Source organism: Thalassophryne amazonica, unplaced genomic scaffold (assembly GCF_902500255.1).
Source record: "Thalassophryne amazonica unplaced genomic scaffold, fThaAma1.1, whole genome shotgun sequence".
Taxonomy (NCBI): domain Eukaryota; kingdom Metazoa; phylum Chordata; class Actinopteri; order Batrachoidiformes; family Batrachoididae; genus Thalassophryne; species Thalassophryne amazonica.
This window is the reverse complement of record NW_022986259.1, coordinates 245,612-270,525: the sequence shown is the minus strand read 5'-3', so window position 1 is coordinate 270,525 and position 24,914 is coordinate 245,612. Positions and strand designations below refer to the sequence as shown.

The following is a 24,914-nucleotide window of genomic DNA, read 5'->3' as shown; positions in this document are numbered from 1 at the left end:
GTCATAAGCCTTGCAGGGTCTCTAATCACCTGCTCTGTTGCCTGCTGTAAATTCCTCATGTTACCTTGCTGTATAAAAATAAAGTCATTGACTCCAGGACTTCAGCGTCTTTTTACAAGTGACATGATTGAAATCACCAAGGAAGAAACAGGGGGCATGTGGAGAGACAGACTGTAGTCTGTGAGCTACTGAGAAGACGACATCAGAAGCAGTTTTAATGTCCGCTCTGGGATGATGTACACAACAGGTAAAAATATCGGGGAGTTCCCTGGGTAGATAAAATGGTCTCACAGACACAGACAGCAGCTCAGTGTCCGGTGAGCAAATCCGTTCTCGCACAGTGGGACCATTGCACCACTTAGGATTGATATACAGACAAACACCCCCACCATGGTGCTTCCAAGTCACCTCTGGGTGACTGTCCAGCCGGATTGGAACCCCAAAACCATCATTGTTCATGTTAGTATCCAGGTCAGCGTCTGTCAGCCACGTCTCAGTGAAAGCCATCCCACAAGTGTCCCTGAACTTGTCCATCGAGGTCACACATATCTGCAATTCATCAGTCTTATTCTTCAGGGATTGAACATTAGCCAGCAGTATCGTTGATAAAGGGAGACGTTTCTTTCTTACTGATTTTCTCAGTCATTGCTCCACGCCGCCGCGTTTCCCTCTCTTCCTGGTTTGTTTACCACAAGTAGCCGGACGCCAAAAACTTTGTATCAGAGCATTGACATCGAATAAAAAATCAGAACAGTCAGACACCCCCGACTCAATAATCGAGCCAATAATCAATAATAAGTCTGCCACATACTTGCCTGATTTAAATCCAAGGAGAAAATCTCTCATATATTGGATCCTGTCAGGCTTGACAAACAAACCCTGAGCGATGCTCAGCACAATTGCCAGAAGTAGAAAGGAAAATATCTCCATCGTTAGTCTTGATACACACGGAAAAGCACCCGAACACAAACTAAAAACTCAGTAGTTTAAAAATAAAACACAGACAACAAAACTACAACCAACACACAGCAGAGGACACCTGCTACGGTTGCCACAAGAGCAGCGCCCGAAAAGGATGAAGAGTGGAAAGGCAGTTGGTCCAGATGACATTCCAGTGGAGACATGGAAATGTCTAGGAGAGATGGCAGTAGAGTTTCTAACGTGATTGTTTAATAAAATCTTGGAAAGTGAGAGGATGCCTGAGGAGTGGAGACGAAGTGTGCTGGTTCCAATTTTTAAGAACAAGGGTGATGTGCAGAGCTGCAGTAACTACAGAGGTATAAAGTTGATCAACCACAGCATAATGCTATGGGAAAGAGTAGTAGAAGCTGGGCTTAGAAAACAGGTGAAGATCTGTGAGCAGCAATAGGGTTTCATGCCAAGAAAGAGCACTACAGATGCAACATTTGCTCTGACAATACTGATGGACAAGTACAGAGAAGGCCAGAAAGCATTACGTTGTGTGTTTGTGGACTTAGAAAAAGCTTATGATAGGGTGCCAAGAGAAGAGCTGTGGTATTGTATGAGGAAGTCTGGAGTGGCAGAGAAGTATGTGAGGGTACTGCAGGACAAGGACAGTGTGACAGCAGTGGAGAAAGGTGGCTGTCATGCTCGGCCCCGGCTCGGGTTTTAGGTCTTAGCCCTTGGCATATTTCTTTTGTGATTTTCTGGTTTTACTTTTCAGTAGTTCATACTTTATCATGTTAGTCTCAGTTTGATTCTGTTTATTGTTTTGCTTTCTTTATTATTTAGTCATTGTTTTCATTCAGCACCTCATCATTTAGTTTGCAGTCATTCAGTTATTTGTTGCTTTTCCTTGTGTTACACTTTCGTCACTGGTTCATTCTTTGCTTATCATTTATTGTGCAGTTTGTATTTGTTACTCTGGGTCTTTTAAGTTACTTTAGTCTTAGTTTAGTTCTGTTTATCACATTTGTTGTATAATGTTTAGTCACAGGTTTTTGTTATTATTTATCTTTGGTGTTGCTCATCAGATCTTGCATTGTGCTGTGTTCACTGGGTTTTGTTTATTTGTGGATTAACCGATAGTTTGTTTTGCCATTTTATTGTATTCACTTTTCTGTACCGTTCAGTTACAGATCTATTCTAGTTTTAGTCATAATCATTAGTTTTCTGGTTTTCCCCTTTTTGATTTGTTATGGTGGTTCTTAAGTTTGCCCCTTTTGTTTTGTTCACATTCATTTTTGAACACGTCATGTTTCTCAGTTTTTCTGTCACTCACTTCTCTTGTTTTGCACCGCTTTGTTTTGCCCTCTCGCACACTCTTGCCTTTCTTCTCTCCTCTTTGTTCAATTCACCACACCTGCTTCACATCAACCTGATCAGTTTGCTCCTCTTTAAAACCCTCACAGTTCCATGGCTCACACTGCCCGATTGTTGACTCTGCTCACTTTCTTGCCTTTTGTTCTCGTCCTGTTTGCTCTTCTGTGTTTTTTGACCTTGCTTTCGACCTCCGCCTCGCCGTTGTCCTGTACTCAGCCTGTTTTTTGACTCTGCCTCTGTTTTGCCTATATTACTCCTTACTCCTCGCCGGTTGTATGAACTTTGCTCGTTCCTGGACCCTGACCCAGCCTGCATCCTGTCTGATACCTCTGCCAGTAAGTTTGACTACCTGTGTACCGAATCCTATGCCTGGTCTTCTGATAAAGCTTTTTATCAATCTAAGCCAACCATGCCTGTGAATCTGCATTGGTCTCCTCCTGCTTCATGTGTCAAGCCATCACCAGTCCTGACAGTGGCAGGAGGGATTTGTGACTGAAGAATATCAGCAAGACTGAAGGAGAAAGTTTACAAGACAGTAGTGAGACCAGCTATGTTGGACGGCTTAGAGATTTAGGTGGCACTAACAAAAAGACAGGAGGTAGAGCCGAAGATGTTGTGATTCTGTGTGGGAGTGACGAGGATGGACAGGATTAGGAATGAACATATCAAAGGGACAGCTCAGGTGGGACGGTTTGGAGACAAAGTCAGGGAGGCGAGACTGAGGTGGTTTGGACATGTGCAGAGGAGGGACTCAGGGTATATAGGGAGAAGGATGCTGAGGATGGAGCCACCAGGCAGGAGGAGAAGAGGGAGGACAAAGAGGAGGTTTTATGGGTGTGCTGAGGGAGGACATGCAGGTGATTGGTGAGACAGAAGACAGGGTGAGATGGAAACAACCAATCTGCTGTGGTGCCCCTAATGGAAGCAGCTGAAGGAAGACAGTAACCCAAATGAGAGAAGACAAAAGCATGGATAATCATCTCAAGTAAAAGACCATTTCACTAATTCAAAAGAGGAGAGAAAAGAGGAGAGAAAAACAACGAGAATCCTCTCCAGTAAAAACATCATTAGAATAATCCAAACGAGAGTAGACTAAATCATCTCCAGTAAAAGACCATTACAATAATAAACAAAAGCACAGACCTTTGACACCAATAATCTGAGTGTTGAAATATTCCTCAACTGGGGGATCCCGAGGCGTTCCCAGGCCAGTGTGGAGATACAATCGCTCCACCTAGTCCTGGGTCTTCCCGGAGTCTCCTCCCAGATGGACATGCCTGGAACACCTCCCTAGGAAGGCATCCTTACCAGATGCCCGAACCACCTCAGCTGGCGCCTTTCAACGTAAAGGAGCAGCGACTCTACTCTGAACTCCTCACAGATGACTGAGCTTATCACTTTATCGCTCAGGGAGACACCAGCCACCCTCCTAAGGAAGCTCATTTCAGCTGCTTGTACCTGTGAATTAGTTCTTTGGGTCATGACCCAACCCTCATGACCATAGGTGAGAGTAGGAATGAAGATTGACCAGTAGATCGAGAGCTTCACCTTTTGGCTCAGCTCCTTTTTTGTCACAACAGTATAGTAGAGCGAATGCAACACTGTCCCACCTGCACCGATTCTCCAGGCAGCCTCAGCTCCACTGTCCCCTCACTCATGAACAAGACCCAGAGGTTCTTGAACCTCTGGGTCTTTACTGCTTCACTCAAAGTAAAAGATTGCTCAGAAGGGCACGACATGAACCATTCTAAAAAACACACAGTAATCCCAAATGAATCCTTTAGCTTGATCATGATAGTGTGATCAACATTATCCAAAGCAGAGGTGAGGTCCACCAAGACCAGACCTGTGAACTCACCAACGTCTGCAGCCATCAAAATATCTTGTATATCTTAAAATAATTTGTAGTCCTTGCTTGAAAAGAAGCAGTCATAGAAAAGTCAGATGCAGATATTGTATCTGTTGGATTTTTAGTGAGAAAGTGGGACACAAACAAAGCTCCTTCACGGGATGAAAACCAGCTTTCACAGGAAGTACACCATGTAAACACAGTACTGACAGTGAGCTGCTGTTACCGTGCGGGTAATTTTGCGGAGGCCTCTGAAGAACACGGGTGAAGCATGGTTATCCCCGCCTTCAGCCTGGATTGGTTCAACCACAATTCCTGCTACAGGCTTCCCTTTCTGCCGCCATTTATCGATCAGATCCTCCACCTGGAGATGCAAGGGACACAACCTTTCATGATTTAAGGAGTCTAATTTCTCCTGACGTTCAAGCTGCTACAAATTTAACTTAAACTGACACTTTTGGAGTCAGGATTCAAATTAAAATGGTTCGTTTGATTATGTACCACAGTAAGTGTCAACTGACTACTCAATCAATCAACTTTTATTTGTATAGCCCTTTATACAGCCCAAAAGGTTTCCGGTAAAACTAAAAAACACAAGGACAATATACAAAGACAAAATAAAATCAAGGATAATAAGTGTATACATAAAACCAAACTAAAATGGCACAGCACTACCAAGTTTTAAAAGACATTTTAAAAAGAAATAGCTGTTGCTTTAAAAAGACCCAGATCACTGATGGGGGGAGCGTGTTCAAAAGTCTGGGCCCGGAACCTGAAAAACCCCAGTGTTTTAAGTTTGACCTGGGGACGTATAACAGTTGGAGACTAGATGACCTCAGAAGCCTGCTTCGGTAATGTAGAACCAATAACTCATTCAAATATGATGGTGCAAGACCAGTAACAGCTCTAAAAACACATAGTAAATTTTTAAAGTCTGTTGGACAGTATCTGGGGAGCCAGTGTAGAGGATGGGGGTGAAGTGCTCAGTCTGGGGGTGTTCTGCATCAGCTGTGGGTGAGAAACACCAGTATATAAAGTGCATTTCAGTAGTCGAGTCTTGATGTGATGAAAGCATAAATAGCTGTTTCAGCTATTTATGCTTTTGTTGAGACTTTGTACTTTTGTTGAGACGCAACAGTGAAAAAGATAGATTTGACTACTGCCCAATTTGTCAGCTTTACAAACAGTGTCAAATGTTAAAGGTTTGCTAATAACCACTGTTGGATATCAGCGATGCAATTTGTAACAGTTTGTTGTGCTTCACTCTTTGTTGGTCGCACAGGTACATAAATTCAAACATCATCTGCACGGCAATGGAAAGATGGATTTGCTTTGCAATAATTAACCCAAGTGGAAGTATACAGAGCGAGAACAGTGTAGGGCCAAGAATCAAACCTTGTGGTACCCTACACGAGAGGAGAACCATGTCATCAACCAAGACAGAAACAAGACAGAAAAACGCTGGCCAGTCGGGTAAAAAGAGAACCAGTAGCGTGCTGTGGCTGTCAGGCAGGATAAGAGGACGGTGAAGTCCACAGTACCGAAGGTCTAGTAACACAGGGCATTTGACATCTACAGACAAGGCAGACTCAGGACTATGACAAGACCTGAAAACGGATTGGACTTTTTCAAAACCAGAATTGCTCTCTAAACTTGCAGACAATATTTTATCAGATGCGTCTCATGTGAGGTAGAGAGTTCCTCTTTGTGAATATAACTGATATAAACATTCATTTATTCACCGTCAGTGAAGCTCATAAATGAGCAGACAGCTCAGGGAAGACAGTGTCAGGTCATATGTTGTGGAATTTGCACTAAGATGTTATTGATTATGTATTTGTATTCTAATTTTGATCTATTATGTGGTTGTTTTTGATGCATGGGTGGTGTGTGTCGGGTGCGTTGTTGTGTAGCAGACCCCTCTGTCCGAGGCTAAATTTCTCCTTAGGGAGACAAATAAAGACACTTTGACTTTGAAAGTGACTGCTACTGGATAAAAACAACTTTCTCTAAATCCTTAGAAAGTGGTCTAAAATCAGATTAAATAGGCGAGTCCAGATGAGTCTTTAAAGAAGATGTTGAACCACAGCTGGTACAGATCCAGACTGAAGGACCTCAACCAACACTTTAGCAGGAACAACGTCCAAGAGGCGGTTTGTGGGAAGCGCGAGCTGAGAGGGCAACCCGCTCCAAGTGCTCAGATACTGCAGAGTTGTGGAGGATCAGTCAGTCATCTGATAGAAGTAACCTTATCAAGATAAAAGTGCAGAAAGTTATTACACATGGAGACTGAAGCATCAACCAGAACAGCGGTGCATGGCTTCATTAACAGAGTGCGTTAAACGTTGGATTCGACACGTAGCACTCTGGGACGATGGCTGGTGCTGGAGATATTAGATAAATAACATCATTTTGCCTCTTTCACAGCTCTCTGAAAGTCCATAAAACAGTTCCTTAGAATTTCCAAAGACACAGGTAACCCGTCCTTCTGCCTAAGAGCACAGCTAGAGTCACCTGACCAGGGATCTGCCTGAGGTCTGGAAGATTTCCACTGAGAAGGGGCAGTAGTCCAGAATCCCAGCACAGGTGGTGAAGGAGGAGGAAAGACTGCTGTCTGGGGAGGACGGAGGCACCAGAATGAGTCTGTGAGTCTTTAAAAATAGCAGGAACTTCTCCAGGTGAAGAAGAAGAGAGGACACATCCTTTACAGGACAAAGTAATACATTCACAGGTCAGTTTGGGGGCCGTCAATTCAAAAATAACAGGTAAGTGATCTGAACTGGCAGTTTGAGACTGACTGTGAGAAAATGAAGATGAGGAGGTCCAACTACCGACTCAGAAAGTCTTTTAAAGTCAGTAGCAAATGGATCAGAAAGGCAACAAACATGAATATTAAAATCACCACAGATCAGGAGTTGGACATATTTAGGAATAACTTCAGATAAAAAGTCATTAAAATCCTTTTAGGTGGTGGATAAATAACAGCACATAGTTCAGAGTGTGAGAGTTCAGTCACAAACAGCTGAATATCAAAAGCAGTGCAGCTATCTGTGGGAAGAACTTGCACCTAAAGTTATCTCTGAACACTGTGGTGAGACAGCACACCCATAAAACCTCTTGCTTGCCTCTACTGGTGGTTGGCTCTCACTGCGGTATTGTATCACTTCCTGTTCCGGAGCACAGCGGTGTTTTTCTGTATCTGTTAGCTGTTTAATCTGCGCAGTTAGATTGATCTAGTTATCTAGATTACGATTTGTTTCCCAGTGTAATCTTTACGTGCCTTAACTAAAGCACTCATTCTGCTGAATCACCTCTAAATTATTTACACATTATTCACTTTGCGTGTTTTTAGGAATCCGCTAGCTTAGCGTAGCTACTAGCTCTTAGCCGATTTAGCATGGCGGCTTCTCCTGTCTCTCCCGCACTTTTCTGCTCTGGGTGTGAAATGTTTAGTTATTCCTCGGCCTCCTTTAGCAGTAATGGTACTTGTAATAAGTGTAGCTTATTCGTAGCTTTGGAGGCCAGGCTGGGCGAATTGGAGACTCGGCTCCGCACCGTGGAAAATTCTACAGCTAGCCAGGCCCCTGTAGTCGGTGCGGACCAAGGTAGCTTAGCCGCCGTTAGTTCCCCCCTGGCAGATCCCGAGCAGCCGGGAAAGCAGGCTGACTGGGTGACTGTGAGGAGGAAGCGTAGCCCTAAACAGAAGCCCCGTGTACACCGCCAACCCGTTCACATTTCTAACCGTTTTTCCCCACTCGACGACACACCCGCCGAGGATCAAACTCTGGTTATTGGCGACTCTGTTTTGAGAAATGTGAAGTTAGCGACACCAGCAACCATAGTCAATTGTCTTCCGGGGGCCAGAGCAGGCGACATTGAAGGAAATTTGAAACTGCTGGTTAAGGCTAAGCGTAAATTTGGTAAGATTGTAATTCACGTCGGCAGTAATGACACCCGGTTACGCCAATCGGAGGTCACTAAAATTAACACTAAATCGGTGTGTAACTTTGCAAAAACAATGTCGGACTCTGTAGTTTTCTCTGGGCCCCTCCCCAATCGGACCGGGAGTGACATGTTTAGCCGCATGTTCTCCTTGAATTGCTGGCTGTCTGAGTGGTGTCCAAAAAATGAGGTGGGCTTCATAGATAATTGGCAAAGCTTCTGGGGAAAACCTGGTCTTGTTAGGAGAGACGGCATCCATCCCACTTTGGATGGAGCAGCTCTCATTTCTAGAAATCTGGCTAATTTTCTTAAATCCTCCAAACCGTGACTATCCAGGGTTGGGACCAGGAAGCAGAGTTGTAGTCTTACACACCTCTCTGCAGCTTCTCTCCCCCTGCCATCCCCTCATTACCCCATCCCCGTAGAGACGGTGCCTGCTCCCAGACTACCAATAACCAGCAAAAATCTATTTAAGCATAAAAATTCAAAAAGAAAAAATAATATAGCACCTTCAACTGCACCACAGACTAAAACAGTTAAATGTGGTCTATTAAACATTAGGTCTCTCTCTTCTAAGTCCCTGTTGGTAAATGATATAATAATTGATCAACATATTGATTTATTCTGCCTAACAGAAACCTGGTTACAGCAGGATGAATATGTTAGTTTAAATGAGTCAACACCCCCGAGTCACACTAACTGTCAGAATGCTCGTAGCACGGGCCGGGGCGGTGGATTAGCAGCAATCTTCCATTCCAGCTTATTAATTAATCAAAAACCCAGACAGAGCTTTAATTCATTTGAAAGCTTGTCTCTTAGTCTTGTCCATCCAAATTGGAAGTCCCAAAAACCAGTTTTATTTGTTATTATCTATCGTCCACCTGGTCGTTACTGTGAGTTTCTCTGTGAATTTTCAGACCTTTTGTCTGACTTAGTGCTTAGCTCAGATAAGATAATTATAGTGGGCGATTTTAACATCCACACAGATGCTGAGAATGACAGCCTCAACACTGCATTTAATCTATTATTAGACTCTATTGGCTTTGCTCAAAAAGTAAATGAGTCCACCCACCACTTTAATCATATCTTAGATCTTGTTCTGACTTATGGTATGGAAATAGAAGACTTAACAGTATTCCCTGAAAACTCCCTTCTGTCTGATCATTTTTTAATAACATTTACATTTACTCTGATGGACTACCCAGCAGTAGGGAATAAGTTTCATTACACTAGAAGTCTTTCAGAAAGCGATGTAACTAGGTTTAAGGATATGATTCCTTCTTTATGTTCTCTAATGCCATATAACAACACAGTGCAGAGTAGCTACCTAAACTCTGTAAGGGAGATAGAGTATCTCGTCAATAGTTTTACATCCTCACTGAAGACAACTTTGGATGCTGTAGCTCCTCTGAAAAAGAGAGCTTTAAATCAGAAGTGTCTGACTCCATGGTATAACTCTCAAACTCGTAGCTTAAAGCAGATAACCCGTAAGTTGGAGAGGAAATGGCGTCTCACTAATTTAGAAGATCTTCACTTAGCCTGGAAAAAGAGTCTGTTGCTCTATAAAAAAGCCCTCCGTAAAGCTAGGACATCTTTCTACTCATCACTAATTGAAGAAAATAAGAACAACCCCAGGTTTCTTTTCAGCACTGTAGCCAGGCTGACAAGGAGTCAGAGCTCTATTGAGCTGAGTATTCCATTATCTTTAACTAGTAATGAGTTCATGACTTTCTTTGCTAACAAAATTTTAACTATTAGAGAAAAAATTACTCATAACCATCCCAAAGACGTATCGTTATCTTTGGCTGCTTTCAGTGATGCCGGTATTTGGTTAGACTCTTTCTCTCCGATTGTTCTGTCTGAGTTATTTTCATTAGTTACTTCATCCAAACCATCAACATGTTTATTAGACCCCATTCCTACCAGGCTGCTCAAGGAAGCCCTACCATTATTTAATGCTTCGATCTTAAATATGATCAATCTATCTTTGTTAGTTGGCTATGTACCACAGGCTTTTAAGGTGGCAGTAATTAAACCATTACTTAAAAAGCCATCACTTGACCCAGCTATCTTAGCTAATTATAGGCCAATCTCCAACCTTCCTTTTCTCTCAAAAATTCTTGAAAGGGTAGTTGTAAAACAGCTAACTGATCATCTGCAGAGGAATGGTCTATTTGAAGAGTTTCAGTCAGGTTTTAGAATTCATCATAGTACAGAAACAGCATTAGTGAAGGTTACAAATGATCTTCTTATGGCCTCGGACAGTGGACTCATCTCTGTGCTTGTTCTGTTAGACCTCAGTGCTGCTTTTGATACTGTTGACCATAAAATTTTATTACAGAGATTAGAGCATGCCATAGGTATTAAAGGCACTGCGCTGCGGTGGTTTGAATCATATTTGTCTAATAGATTACAATTTGTTCATGTAAATGGGGAATCTTCTTCACAGACTAAAGTTAATTATGGAGTTCCACAAGGTTCTGTGCTAGGACCAATTTTATTCACTTTATACATGCTTCCCTTAGGCAGTATTATTAGACGGTATTGCTTAAATTTTCATTGTTACGCAGATGATACCCAGCTTTATCTATCCATGAAGCCAGAGGACACACACCAATTAGCTAAACTGCAGGATTGTCTTACAGACATAAAGACATGGATGACCTCTAATTTCCTGCTTTTAAACTCAGATAAAACTGAAGTTATTGTACTTGGCCCCACAAATCTTAGAAACATGGTGTCTAACCAGATCCTTACTCTGGATGGCATTACCCTGACCTCTAGTAATACTGTGAGAAATCTTGGAGTCATTTTTGATCAGGATATGTCATTCAAAGCGCATATTAAACAAATATGTAGGACTGCTTTTTTGCATTTACGCAATATCTCTAAAATCAGAAAGGTCTTGTCTCAGAGTGATGCTGAAAAACTAATTCATGCATTTATTTCCTCTAGGCTGGACTATTGTAATTCATTATTATCAGGTTGTCCTAAAAGTTCCCTAAAAAGCCTTCAGTTAATTCAAAATGCTGCAGCTAGAGTGCTGACGGGGACTAGAAGGAGAGAGCATATCTCACCCATATTGGCCTCTCTTCATTGGCTTCCTGTTAATTCTAGAATAGAATTTAAAATTCTTCTTCTTACTTATAAGGTTTTGAATAATCAGGTCCCATCTTATCTTAGGGACCTCGTAGTACCATATCACCCCAATAGAGCGCTTCGCTCTCAGACTGCAGGCTTACTTGTAGTTCCTAGGGTTTGTAAGAGTAGAATGGGAGGCAGAGCCTTCAGCTTTCAGGCTCCTCTCCTGTGGAACCAGCTCCCAATTCAGATCAGGGAGACAGACACCCTCTCTACTTTTAAGATTAGGCTTAAAACTTTCCTTTTTGCTAAAGCTTATAGTTAGGGCTGGATCAGGTGACCCTGAACCATCCCTTAGTTATGCTGCTATAGACGTAGACTGCTGGGGGGTTCCCATGATGCACTGTTTCTTTCTCTTTTTGCTCTGTATGCACCACTCTGCATTTAATCATTAGTGATCGATCTCTGCTCCCCTCCACAGCATGTCTTTTTCCTGGTTCTCTCCCTCAGCCCCAACCAGTCCCAGCAGAAGACTGCCCCTCCCTGAGCCTGGTTCTGCTGGAGGTTTCTTCCTGTTAAAAGGGAGTTTTTCCTTCCCACTGTAGCCAAGTGCTTGCTCACAGGGGGTCGTTTTGACCGTTGGGGTTTTACATCATTATTGTATGGCCTTGCCTTACAATATAAAGCGCCTTGGGGCAACTGTTTGTTGTGATTTGGCGCTATATAAAAAAAAAATTGATTGATTGATTGATTGAGACCACCTCCACACCCAGATGTTCACAGGGAACTGAGGAATGAGCAGAAGGAAATCCAGCAAGTGGGAAAAGTCCTTCAAAATAAGATTCTCATTTGTGAGAGATCTGCTATTGATCAGGGCCATTGGAGCTGAACATGAGTGAGCAGGCTGAGAGACACAGATCATCCTGCAGGCAGCCTCGTCTGAACGTCCTTACGGGTCCACAGCATGGTAATGAGGACCCAGCGTCAGGGACCATCGGCCGGAGCCAGCGATGTATGACAGTCAGAGGACGATGAGGACTGTGAGTGAAGGATGACGTGAGACTGCAGTTTAACTTGTGCTCCACTAACTTCACCTATGATGGCAGTTATGAGGCCGGACGCCGGGTGAACGCCGCACATACAGAGGTATGGATGCCAGGAAAGTCGGCAGTGTCTCTGACTGCTTGATGGCACGCTATTCACCTTATTCAGGAAGTCAGGGCGGGCGGCTCCATTGGTTTGAGCGTGTTCACCAAATCAAATCAAATCAAATCAGTTTTATTTATATAGCACCAAATCACAACAAACAGTTGCCCCAAGGCGCTTTATATTGTAAGGCAAAAGCCATACAATAATTACAGAAAAACCCCAAGCTGGGCATCAACATGTAACAGCAACAGTAGAAAAAAAAGTTTTTAAGTATGGACCACTAGGGTCTTGAGAATGTAGTTTTTTTTAACAATCTTTATTCTCTGAATAAAATCCTGCTTGCTCTTTTGCATGAAAAGGCCCAAAAACTGGAATATTTTGCCAAAATAATGATCCCTGCCCAACAAAAGTGTCTTCATTCACAGACGATCAAAAGACACATTTCCAAATAGGTGTGGAAGTATGCTAACTTCCTGCACCATTTCATTGAATCCAGTTGTTGCACCATGCAGCACTGTGGGAAACAATGTGTTAAGTTTGTTTTTTTTTAAACAGGTCCATTATGTCACTTACTGTTTTTTTTATTTTCTAGAGAATGTGCTGAAACATCTGTGCTGGATGGACACTGTGGGACAATGTGCATGTGACGGACGGACACTGTGGGACAATGTGCATGTGACGGATGGACAATGTGGGACAATGTGCATGTGACGGACGGACACTGTGGGACAATGTGCATGTTCCACAAGGTTCTGTGCTAGGACCAATTTTATTCACTTTATACATGCTTCCCTTAGGCAGTATTATTAGACAGCATTGCTTAAATTTTCATTGTTACACAGATGATACCCAGCTTTATCTATCCATGAAGCCAGAGGACACACACCAATTAGTTAAACTGCAGGATTGTCTTACAGACATAAAGACATGGATGACCTCTAATTTCCTGCTTTTAAACTCAGATAAAACTGAAGTTATTGTACTTGGCCCCACAAATCTTAGAAACATGGTGTCTAACCAGATCCTTACTCTGGATGGCATTACCCTGACCTCTAGTAATACTGTGAGAAATCTTGGAGTCATTTTTGATCAGGATATGTCATTCAATGCGCATATTAAACAAATATGTAGGACTGCTTTTTTGCATTTGCGCAATATCTCTAAAATTAGAAAGGTCTTGTCTCAGAGTGATGCTGAAAAACTAATTCATGCATTTATTTCCTCTAGGCTGGACTACTGTAATTCATTATTATCAGGTTGTCCTAAAAGTTCCCTGAAAAGCCTTCAGTTAATTCAAAATGCTGCAGCTAGAGTACTGACGGGGACTAGAAGGAGAGAGCATATCTCACCCATATTGGCCTCTCTTCATTGGCTTCCTGTTAATTCTAGAATAGAATTTAAAATTCTTCTTCTTACTTATAAGGTTTTGAATAATCAGGTCCCATCTTATCTTAGGGACCTCATAGTACCATATCACCCCAATAGAGCGCTTCGCTCTCAGACTGCAGGCTTACTTGTAGTTCCTAGGGTTTGTAAGAGTAGAATGGGAGGCAGAGCCTTCAGCTTTCAGGCTCCTCTCCTGTGGAACCAGCTCCCAATTCAGATCAGGGAGACAGACACCCTCTCTACTTTTAAGATTAGGCTTAAAACTTTCCTTTTTGCTAAAGCTTATAGTTAGGGCTGGATCAGGTGACCCTGAACCATCCCTTAGTTATGCTGCTATAGACGTAGACTGCTGGGGGGTTCCCATGATGCACTGAGTGTTTCTTTCTCTTTTTGCTCTGTATGCACCACTCTGCATTTAATCATTAGTGATTGATCTCTGCTCCCCCCCACAGCATGTCTTTTTCCTGATTCTCTCCCTCAGCCCCAACCAGTCCCAGCAGAAGACTGCCCCTCCCTGAGCCTGGTTCTGCTGGAGGTTTCTTCCTGTTAAAAGGGCGTTTTTCCTTCGCACTGTCGCCAAGTGCTTGCTCACAGGGGGTCGTTTTGACCGTTAGGGTTTTTCTGTAATTATTGTATGGCCTTGCCTTACAATATAAAGCGCCTTGGGGCAACTATTTGTTGTGATTTGGTGCTATATAAATAAAATTGATTTGATTTGATGTGACGGTCGGACACTGTGGGACAATGTGCATGTGATGGACGGACACTGTGGGACAATGTGCATGTGACGGACGGACACTGTGGGACAATGTGCATGTGATGGACTGACACTGTGGGACAATGTGCATGTGACGGACGGACACTGTGGGACATATAGACCATCAAAAATTCTCAGTGAATATATAAACCTCATATTTTACAGTATTGTGACTTCATACATGTAGCACATGGAAGGCTGGTCAGTTTTTTAAAAATCATAAAAATTAAGCTAATCTACTGCAAGTCTTGTTTTTATTTAAGATGTCACTATTTCAATATATAATCTCTTATTTTAGGGTTTAACATTGATGTGTAAAGTGTCCCTTTAAGCATCCAAACATACCTTGAAATGAAAACAAATTGACAAAATATTAACGAGTTATTTAGTGGAAACCAAAATCAAGATGACTGCCATGGGGGCATCTTGATTATTGGAGCATGCCACAAATCTATATGAAACATCCTTACCACCCTAACATACTTTTAAGAAAATGAAAACCAAAGGAACGGGCATTTTTAAGATTTATAAGGCAGAAAATGAAATCAATATGGCCGCTATGCATGTAGCAGCCATCTTGATTTATCAGAGTGGGATGTGAATTTAAAGGGAAATCATAGCAGGATGTGCAGAAAAAGGAATCATCCCAAAACCAATCTCAGCACACCTTAGAATAATTGACACATGAACAGTGGTGGGCACAGTTCCGATAATCCGATAGCAGATAATTATTGAAGATAATGTTTTCATTATCAGATTATCTTTTTAGATAAATTTAAAAACCATTATCGGACTATCTTCCGATAAATTTTTGTCCGATAACTTTTAGACCAATAACATAATAAACAACGCTGAACAGCGGCAAACATTTTTAAAATTTTAAATCAGTTGAGCACCTACCTGTTAAAAGTTTCTTAACAGACGTGTAGTTCTACCCTCTGCAAACAGAAGAGAGCTGCTTCCAGGAGAAACCGCTCTATCCTCTGTAGGCAAAGGAGAACTGGTCAATAATAATAATAATAATAATAATAATAATTTCCTTTAACACCAATATCACCCAAGTCATCCAGAGGCATACATTTTTAACTTATGGTTAAAGTTAAGTTATTTAAAATTACTGTCACATCTGAAGTTTTATAAAGTGAAAATATCAGATATATGTTTTAGTTTTAAAGTAATGTGCTAATTTTTAAGGTTTTAGTGAGCACATGCTTTGCCCAGCAGTGCATTATGGGTAGGATAGGGTAATCTCAGTACATTCACGACAGGACAAATGCATTTCAGACACTCTGTTCAGGCTCCACGGACAACAGCATTAAACTCTAGTGCCTAAAACTCTCAATCAATCAATTTTCAATCAATTTTTTTATATAGCGCCAAATCACAACAAACAGTTGCCCCAAGGCGCTTTATATTGTAAGGCAAGGCCATACAATAATTATGTAAAACCCCAACGGTCAAAACGACCCCCTGTGAGCAAGCACTTGGCTACAGTGGGAAGGAAAAACTCCCTTTTAACAGGAAGAAACCTCCAGCAGAACCAGGCTCAGGGAGGGGCAGTCTTCTGCTGGGACTGGTTGGGGCTGAGGGAGAGAACCAGGAAAAAGACATGCTGTGGAGGGGAGCAGAGATCGATCACTAATGATTAAATGCAGAGTGGTGCATACAGAGCAAAAAGAGAAAGAAACAGTGCATCATGGGAACCCCCCAGCAGTCTACGTCTATAGCAGCATAACTAAGGGATGGTTCAGGGTCACCTGATCCAGCCCTAACTATAAGCTTTAGCAAAAAGGAAAGTTTTAAGCCTAATCTTAAAAGTAGAGAGGGTGTCTGTCTCCCTGATCTGAATTGGGAGCTGGTTCCACAGGAGAGGAGCCTGAAAGCTGAAGGCTCTGCCTCCCATTCTACTCTTACAAACCCTAGGAACTACAAGTAAGCCTGCAGTCTGAGAGCGAAGCGCTCTATTGGGGTGATATGGTACTACGAGGTCCCTAAGATAAGATGGGACCTGATTATTCAAAACCTTATAAGTAAGAAGAAGAATTTTAAATTCTATTCTAGAATTAACAGGAAGCCAATGAAGAGAGGCCAATATGGGTGAGATATGCTCTCTCCTTCTAGTCCCCGTCAGTACTCTAGCTGCAGCATTTTGAATTAACTGAAGGCTTTTTAGGGAACTTTTAGGACAACCTGATAATAATGAATTACAATAGTCCAGCCTAGAGGAAATAAATGCATGAATTAGTTTTTCAGCATCACTCTGAGACAAGACCTTTCTGATTTTAGAGATATTGCGTAAATGCAAAAAAGCAGTCCTACATATTTGTTTAATATGCGCTTTGAATGACATATCCTGATCAAAAATGACTCCAAGATTTCTCACAGTATTACTAGAGGTCAGGGTAATGCCATCCAGAGTAAGGATCTGGTTAGACACCATGTTTCTAAGATTTGTGGGGCCAAGTACAATAACTTCAGTTTTATCTGAGTTTAAAAGCAGGAAATTAGAGGTCATCCATGTCTTTATGTCTGTAAGACAATCCTGCAGTTTAGCTAATTGGTGTGTGTCCTCTGGCTTCATGGATAGATAAAGCTGGGTATCATCTGCGTAACAATGAAAATTTAAGCAATACCGTCTAATAATACTGCCTAAGGGAAGCATGTATAAAGTGAATAAAATTGGTCCTAGCACAGAACCTTGTGGAACTCCATAATTAACTTTAGTCTGTGAAGAAGATTCCCCATTTACATGAACAAATTGTAATCTATTAGACAAATATGATTCAAACCACCGCAGCGCAGTGCCTTTAATACCTATGGCATGCTCTAATCTCTGTAATAAAATTTTATGGTCAACAGTATCAAAAGCAGCACTGAGGTCTAACAGAACAAGCACAGAGATGAGTCCACTGTCCGAGGCCATAAGAAGATCATTTGTAACCTTCACTAATGCTGTTTCTGTACTATGATGAATTCTAAAACCTGACTGAAACTCTTCAAATAGACCATTCCTCTGCAGATGATCAGTTAGCTGTTTTACAACTACCCTTTCAAGACTTTTTGAGAGAAAAGGAAGGTTGGAGATTGGCCTATAATTAGCTAAGATAGCTGGGTCAAGTGATGGCTTTTTAAGTAATGGTTTAATTACTGCCACCTTAAAAGCCTGTGGTACATAGCCAACTAACAAAGATAGATTGATCATATTTAAGATCGAAGCATTAAATAATGGTAGGGCTTCCTTGAGCAGCCTGGTAGGAATGGGGTCTAATAAACATGTTGATGGTTTGGATGAAGTAACTAATGAAAATAACTCAGAACAATCGGAGAGAAAGAGTCTAACCAAATACCGGCATCACTGAAAGCAGCCAAAGATAACGATACGTCTTTGGGATGGTTATGAGTAATTTTTTCTCTAATAGTTAAAATTTTGTTAGCAAAGAAAATCATGAAGTCATTACTAGTTAAAGTTAATGGAATACTCAGCTCAATAGAGCTCTGACTCTTTGTCAGCCTGGCTACAGTGCTGAAAAGAAACCTGGGGTTGTTCTTATTTTCTTCAATTAGTGATGAGTAGAAAGATGTCCTAGCTTTACGGAGGGCTTTTTTTATAGAGCAACAGACTCTTTTTCCAGGCTAAGTGAAGATCTTCTAAATTAGTGAGACGCCATTTCCTCTCCAACTTACGGGTTATCTGCTTTAAGCTACGAGTTTGTGAGTTATACCACGGAGTCAGACACTTCTCGTGAATATATTCTCTGCGTTTATAGATGTTGTTACTGTGTTTGCTTTTATTAAATTCCACGCATCTTAAATGTAGCAAGTAGCAACACAGATTATCTGGAATTGGCAAGTTTTCAAGGCCTCTACTGCCATCTACTGGCCAGCGGTGTTCATGGCAATTCATGGCTGTATTTGTCCTGAAGCTGAGCAGACACTGTATGATATTTTTAATCACAAGTTAAGTTTTTTCAAACTTAATTTACAAAAATTCTCGATGGGAGACATCAAAGTTTAAAAACAAAACAAAACAAAAAAAAAACCATTACAAGACAGCTCTGCAGTGTTTGCACAGGCACAGTGCGAGCGGCTGGATGCTTGTAGCTCTTCAGCAGCAGGATACCCTCACGACGGCCGACCAGAATAATATCAAACAGGTTTGATTTTCATTCGATCATACGATCGGCGATCAGGAGGTGGTCGTGAGATGTTAAACGCAGCTTGTTACTCCATGTACTCTACACGATGCAGGAAGCGCGATTAACCTGAAACTTGGCCCAAAAAAATCATCTGAATAAGAGCCAAAACTCACACAATGTAAAGCCAACATTTATGTGTCAAGACAAAGTTGAGTGCATGTTTTACAATATAATAAAACATGCGCACGGCACTAATAAAATGTGCGCACATCATAAAACGTGCGCACATTCTCTCCACATGCAAAACATTTTGCGATGACACTTCCAGGGCTCCGTAAAAATGCCTGTTTTTAAAAATTAAAAAAATGGAACATTTTACAAAAGCACATTTATCTGTAAACACCAACACACGACACACGTCACATTAATGTGTTGGTTTACATAATGAATGACTGAACCAATCAGTGTTTAGCAGAGGCACATTTACCCAGAATCCTTTGCGATCTGACTGTGTTTGTTACAAAACCTCAGAATTAGTGCATTATTCAACATTAAAAGATATATGTTATATTTTAACTTTGTACAAATGACAGAATTGACATTAATGGAGTTATTCTGTCAGTGTTAATGTTATTTATAAATCAAAACCATAAGTCAGCATGACTTTATTTTCCAAGACCTCCGCCTGACCGGAGCATTGTGATTGGTAGAGAGCTGAGCTTTGTGGTTGCTCTCAGGGTGCGTCTGTCCTGGAAGATATGTAGTAAACAGGAGCTTCCAGCAGGGGGCAGGATCTTCAAACATAGAAGTGTGGGCTCATTGTTTGGATCTTTTTATCGATTTTGATGCTTCCAAAAGTGGTCGTGGTGTTAAAACTCAAATTCAGTTTATTAGTAGTTGCAAATGTACAGAGACAATACTGGAATTTATCAGTTATCTGTAACTTCCGATATATTTTTGGGTGGTTTATCGGTTTATCTTTATCAAAGATAACTTTTCAGTTATCTGATTATCTGTTATCGAAGTTAATTTTTTTGTTATCTGTGCCTACCACTGCACATGAATTTTTTACTTATCAAAACAGCTTTTGAAAAATGTGAATTGATGGAAAATCAGGAAACTCACGGTGACTCACCTTCACAAAGCTTTATAGAGTAGGGTTATATCTGTACAGTTCAAGATTTCCAGTCCAAATGAGGATTGTGAAGCCATTGATCAAAATACGAGGTCTGTTAGAAAAGTATCCGACCTTTTTATTTTTTGCAAAAACCTGATTGATTTGAATCATGTGTGCTTGCATGAGCCAACCTTGAACCTTCGTGTGCATGTGTGAACGTTTTCATGCCTGTCGATTGCATCATTTTCTGGTAAGCAGCCTTTGTGTGAGGACATGTGTAGTGCATTCGGCGGATTTTCATTTCAAGGAAAAAGACGGAACGACTGGAGCAGCGCCGCATCAAATTTTGCCAGAAACTGGGCGACAGCCAGGTGGAAACCATTCGGATGATTCAGATGGCTTTCGGTGACTTTTCAGTCGTGTGACTATCCGAGAAATTGTGGAAGAGGTGGGCATGTCACAGCATGTCCTGTGAGACTTCAACACGGAGGCGCTTTTGCTGCGCCGTCAGCAGCAGCATGAATTTCACAGCCACTCTTTTCATGGCCAAATCTTCTGTCACAGTGGAATGTACCAAAAAAGTGCTAATGTCCACCTCTGTCTGAACGACAGCAATCAACTGAGGACAAACCCACAGAAACAATGCCGTACCTGTTCCAGACAGCGAGCCTCTTCCAGAGCATTCTCCCGTGTGAACTCCTCCAAGGGGTACTGCAGTCTGGGGAACGCAGCAACTGGCCAATCAAATGACGGCACATCCAGCTTGTGGATAGCTTTGGAATGTGTTGTTGCCAGCGAACCTTAAAGTGAAACACTGCATTAGCCGAGCTTCTCCAGTGACACAAACACACCATGTTACAGGGTTAGTCACAAAAGGACCACGTTACAGGGTTAGCCACTAATGCCACCGTGTTACAAGGCTAGTCACTAACGCCACCGTGCTGCAGGGTTAGCCACTAACGCCACCGTGCTGCAGGGTTAGCCACTAACGCCACCGTGTTGCAGGGTTAGCCACTAACGCCACCGTGTTGCAGGGTTAGCCACTAACGCCACCGTGTTACAGGGTTAGCCACTAATGCCACCGTGTTACAGGGTTAGCCACTAATGCCACCGTGTTACAAGGTTAGCCACTAATGCCACCGTGTTACAGGGTTAGCCACTAATGCCACCGTGTTACAGGGTTAGCCATTAAAGCCACCGTGTTACAGGGTTACCCACAAATGCACCGTCAATTTAGTTTTTCTGTAGAGCTTTAAAACAATTACGAAGCACAACAAAAACAACCGACCACTAACTTATCAAACGTTATAAAACCAAAATGAAAAATACAACAGCATAGAAGTGTGAACATTTGAACATCAGGTTTACAAAAATCATGACAGCAATAACAGCTGACTGTATGTTAATTACTGGAGATTTGGATGAGGACAGTTTGCTGTCCTTGAGGCAAGGACACTCCACCGACCTGAAGAGGGCAAGGCACCTTTTTCCAGTCGAGAACCATGGCCTCGGATTTGGAGGTGCTGATTTTCATCCCGGACACTTCACACTCGGCTGCAAACCGCCCCAGTGCACACTGAAGGTCCTGATTTAACAAAGCCAACAAAACCACATCGTCCGCAAACAGCAGAGATGAGATTCTGTGGTTCCCAAACCGGACACCCTCTACACCCTGGCTGTGCCTAGAAATTCTGTCCATAAAGGTAATGAACAGAATCGGTGACAAAGGGCAGCCCTGGCGGAGGCCAACGTGCACTGGAAACAGGTTTGACTTACTACCGGCAATGCGAATCAAACTCCTGCTGCGGTTGTACAGGGACCAGATAGCCCTTAGCAAAGGACCCCGTATCCAGTACTCCCGGAGCACCCCCCACAGGGTGCCCTGAGGGACACGGTCAAACGCCTTCTCCAGATCCACAAAGCACATGTAGACTGGTTGGGCGAACTCCCATGAACCCTCGAGCACCCGATAGAGGGTGTAGAGCTGGTCCAGTGTGCCGCGACCAGGACGAAAACCACACTGCTCCTCCTGAATCCGAGGTTCGACTATCGGTGGAATTCTCCTCTCCAGTACTCTGGAATAGACCATACTGGGGAAGCTGAGGAGTGTGATCCCCCTGTAGTTGAAACACACCCTCCGGTACCCCTTCTTAAACAGAGGGATGCCACGCTATGTTGCAGAGGCGTGTCAACCAAGACAGTCCCACAACATCCAGAGACTTAAGGTACTCAGGACGGATTTCATCCACCCCAGGAGCCTTGCCACCGAGGAACTTTCTGACCACCTTGGTGACTTCAGGCTGGGTGATGGATGAGTCCGCCTCTGAGTCCCCAGTCTCTGCTTCCTCTTTGGAAGACGTGACAATGGGATTGAGGAGATGCTCAAAGTATTCCTTCCACTGCCCGACAACATCCCCAGTCAGGGTCATCAGCTCCCCACCCGCACCGTAGACAGTGCCGGTGGAGAGCTGCTCCCACCTCCTGAGGCGTCGGACAGTTTGCGAGAATTTCTTCGAGGCCGACCGATAGTCCTCCTCCATGGCTTCCCCAAACTCCTCCCAGACCCGAGTTTTTGCCTCTGCGACTGCACGGGCTGCAGCACGCTTGGCCTGCCGGTACCTGTCAGCTGCCTTCGGGGTCCCACTTACCAACAAAGACAAGTAGGACTTCCAGCATCCACCAGTGGGTTCAGGGATTGTCGCCACGACAGGCACCAGAGCCCCTGTGACCACAGCTACGAGCGGCCGCATCGACAATGGACGTGGAGAACATGGTCCACTCGGACTCCATGTCTCCAACCTCCCCAGGGATCTGGAAGAAGCTCTCCTGGAGGTGGGAGTTGAAGACCTCGCTGACACAGGATTCCACAGTCGTTCACAGCAGACCCTCATGATATGTTTGGGCCTGCCAGGTGTGACCGGCTTCCTCCACTCCCAGCGGATCCAACTCACCACCAGGTGGTGATCGGTCGACAGCTCAGCCCCTCTCTTCACCCGAGTGTCCGAGACAAGTGACCGAGGGTCAGATGATACAACTACAAAGTCGATCATCGACCTCCAGGGTGTCCTGGTGCCACGTGCACTTATGGACATGCTTGTGCTCGAACATAGTGTTCGTGATGGAAAAACTGTGACGAGCACAGAAGTCCAATAACTCAACACCACTCGGGTTCAGATCGGGGAGGCCGTGCTTCCCGATCACGCCCCTCCAGGTCTCATTGTCACTGCCCACATGGGTGTTGAAATCCCCCAGGAGAACAATGGAGTCCCCAGTTAGAGCACTATCTAGTACCCCTCCCAGGGACTCCAAGAAGGTCGGGTACTCTGCAGTGGCGTAGTTCAAAATTAGAAGTATTCCACCTTGCATGGTGTGATGCTATCTTAGACTATAAGCATGCATTATTGGCTACAAAGTGGACCTATTACTCTGATTTGATCAACAAAAACAAGCATAACTCAAAGTTCTTGTTTGACATGGTGGCAACACTTATTCATGGACAACCACCTGTAGTTCGCTCTCCTTTTACAGCACAAAATTTACCGGATTACTTTGAGAAGAAAATAGAAGACATCAGGTTAAACCATGGGTGGTGCCAAGGGGGTGCTAGAGCTCCCCCTGGATTTGTCATAGCACCCCCAAGAAAATTATTCCTCATTTATTATTTTAATTTAATTTCATCCCATGTTTTTAAGGCCTTGTCTCCACATTGAAACTGAACTTCTGCTGTACAATCTTTTTCCTTGTCATTTTCAACAAGTGTTCCATTCAATAAATGTCTCCGTTCTCACAGATCCAGTGAAACTGGGCGAAAATGCTGTAGTACACATGCCAGGCCTGTACGTGGCGCTGTAACGCTTCTACAAAAAATGGAGAAGACGTGAGGCTAATGTAGCAACAAAAGCTAACACTTTAGAAGCCGGCTCACAGATTAAATAAAGTCTTTTAATCTGACCTGTTGCCAGAATTCATCATCACAGATGAAAACTGTTCTCCACATGACACCCTTGTTTTAGAAGATAACGTCTGGAAATGCGTTAATTTGTTATGACGTTAGTTACTTGTTAAAGGTTTTATTTTTTAAGTTTTTTTTTTCTTTAAGAGTTTTTAAGGAAGCCCCTCAGTGTCTCTGGGTGAGTTTCTCAGCCTGAGTGGAGGACGCCAGCATTTTGTCCCACCACCAACAAAAAGAAAAAAAACAAAAAACAAAGCTAAATTAGACTGTTCCAGAGGCAGGGTGATGACATCATCCTTTCAGTTTTCCACAGTAAGACACTTCTGGCATTTTCAGATTTATGTGATGAGATAAATATTCCACTCATAAAAGAAAATAAACATTCACCAACAGAACTGATTGTTTTACACAAGCTGTGGTAACATGAGGTTCAGTGACATCACGTTCAACAATGTCATGATAATGAGATTGAGCCCCTCTGTTTTTCCTTGGAGATTTCAATCATTGCAAGCCAGAGTCCGTGTTGGCAGGATTTGATCAGTATGTACAGTGTGACACACGGAAAAACAAAACTTTGGACAAATGCTGTTGTGTGTTGGGGGGTTTGCCTGGACATTTTGGTGTTGTTTTCTTTTCTTTGCTCTCCAGGTGGTATGCAAACTGGTTTTTTGTCTGTGGAGAAGGTGCTGGCAGAAAAGTCCTTCACCCTCATCAGCATTATTGGCTGCACTTGTGGAGGATGTTCACGTGCAGGCCTAATGACTTGCAGCACCTGTGGATGATGCTCACGTGCAAACTTAAAGACTTTCAGCTGAAGCAGATAATGAGATGGCGTTCTGCATTTAAGCCATGAGTGATTCGAGCAGAATTGCCGGGACCTCGACCTTGTGACGTTCGTTTGTGAGACGCTGAGGACCGCGCCTGGGTTTGACACATCGTGCCTGTGAAGGAGGACGGGTGAGGGACACATGCTGTCAGCCCACATCAGAGGTGATGATTGTCTGAATAAGTGTTAACAGTAATTTGGTATTTTGTTACGCAGTATATTTGAACAATGGTGAGAATTGTGCAGCTCGCTTCTCACGGTCGTGGCGTGCGGAATGATGATCCTCCACCTGTGGTGAGAAGCTGCTCATTTACATAAAGCTTAAATTCAGACCTGAATGTGTTGCTGATAGTGTGTGCCTTTGAAGGATATTTGTTGTAGCTGTTGACTTACCTCACCTTTTCCATCCTTCACAGAGTCAGTTTGTCGTATCCAC

General features: G+C 42.9%; 1 protein-coding gene across 1 annotated transcript in view; it reads right to left on the bottom strand.

The window, feature by feature from the left end:
- Positions 1–22,376, bottom strand: part of LOC117505877 (4-aminobutyrate aminotransferase, mitochondrial-like) — a 97,388-nt gene extending 75,012 nt beyond the window's left edge. Inside the window, exons 1-3 of the mRNA XM_034165412.1 lie at positions 22,349–22,376; positions 20,352–20,500; positions 4,359–4,496 (exon numbers count right to left, since the gene is read on the bottom strand). Of these exons, the coding sequence (XP_034021303.1) occupies positions 4,359–4,496; positions 20,352–20,500; positions 22,349–22,376 (315 nt within the window). The remainder of the gene's footprint in view (positions 1–4,358; positions 4,497–20,351; positions 20,501–22,348) is intronic.
- Between the last annotated feature and the right edge of the window lie 2,538 nt (positions 22,377–24,914).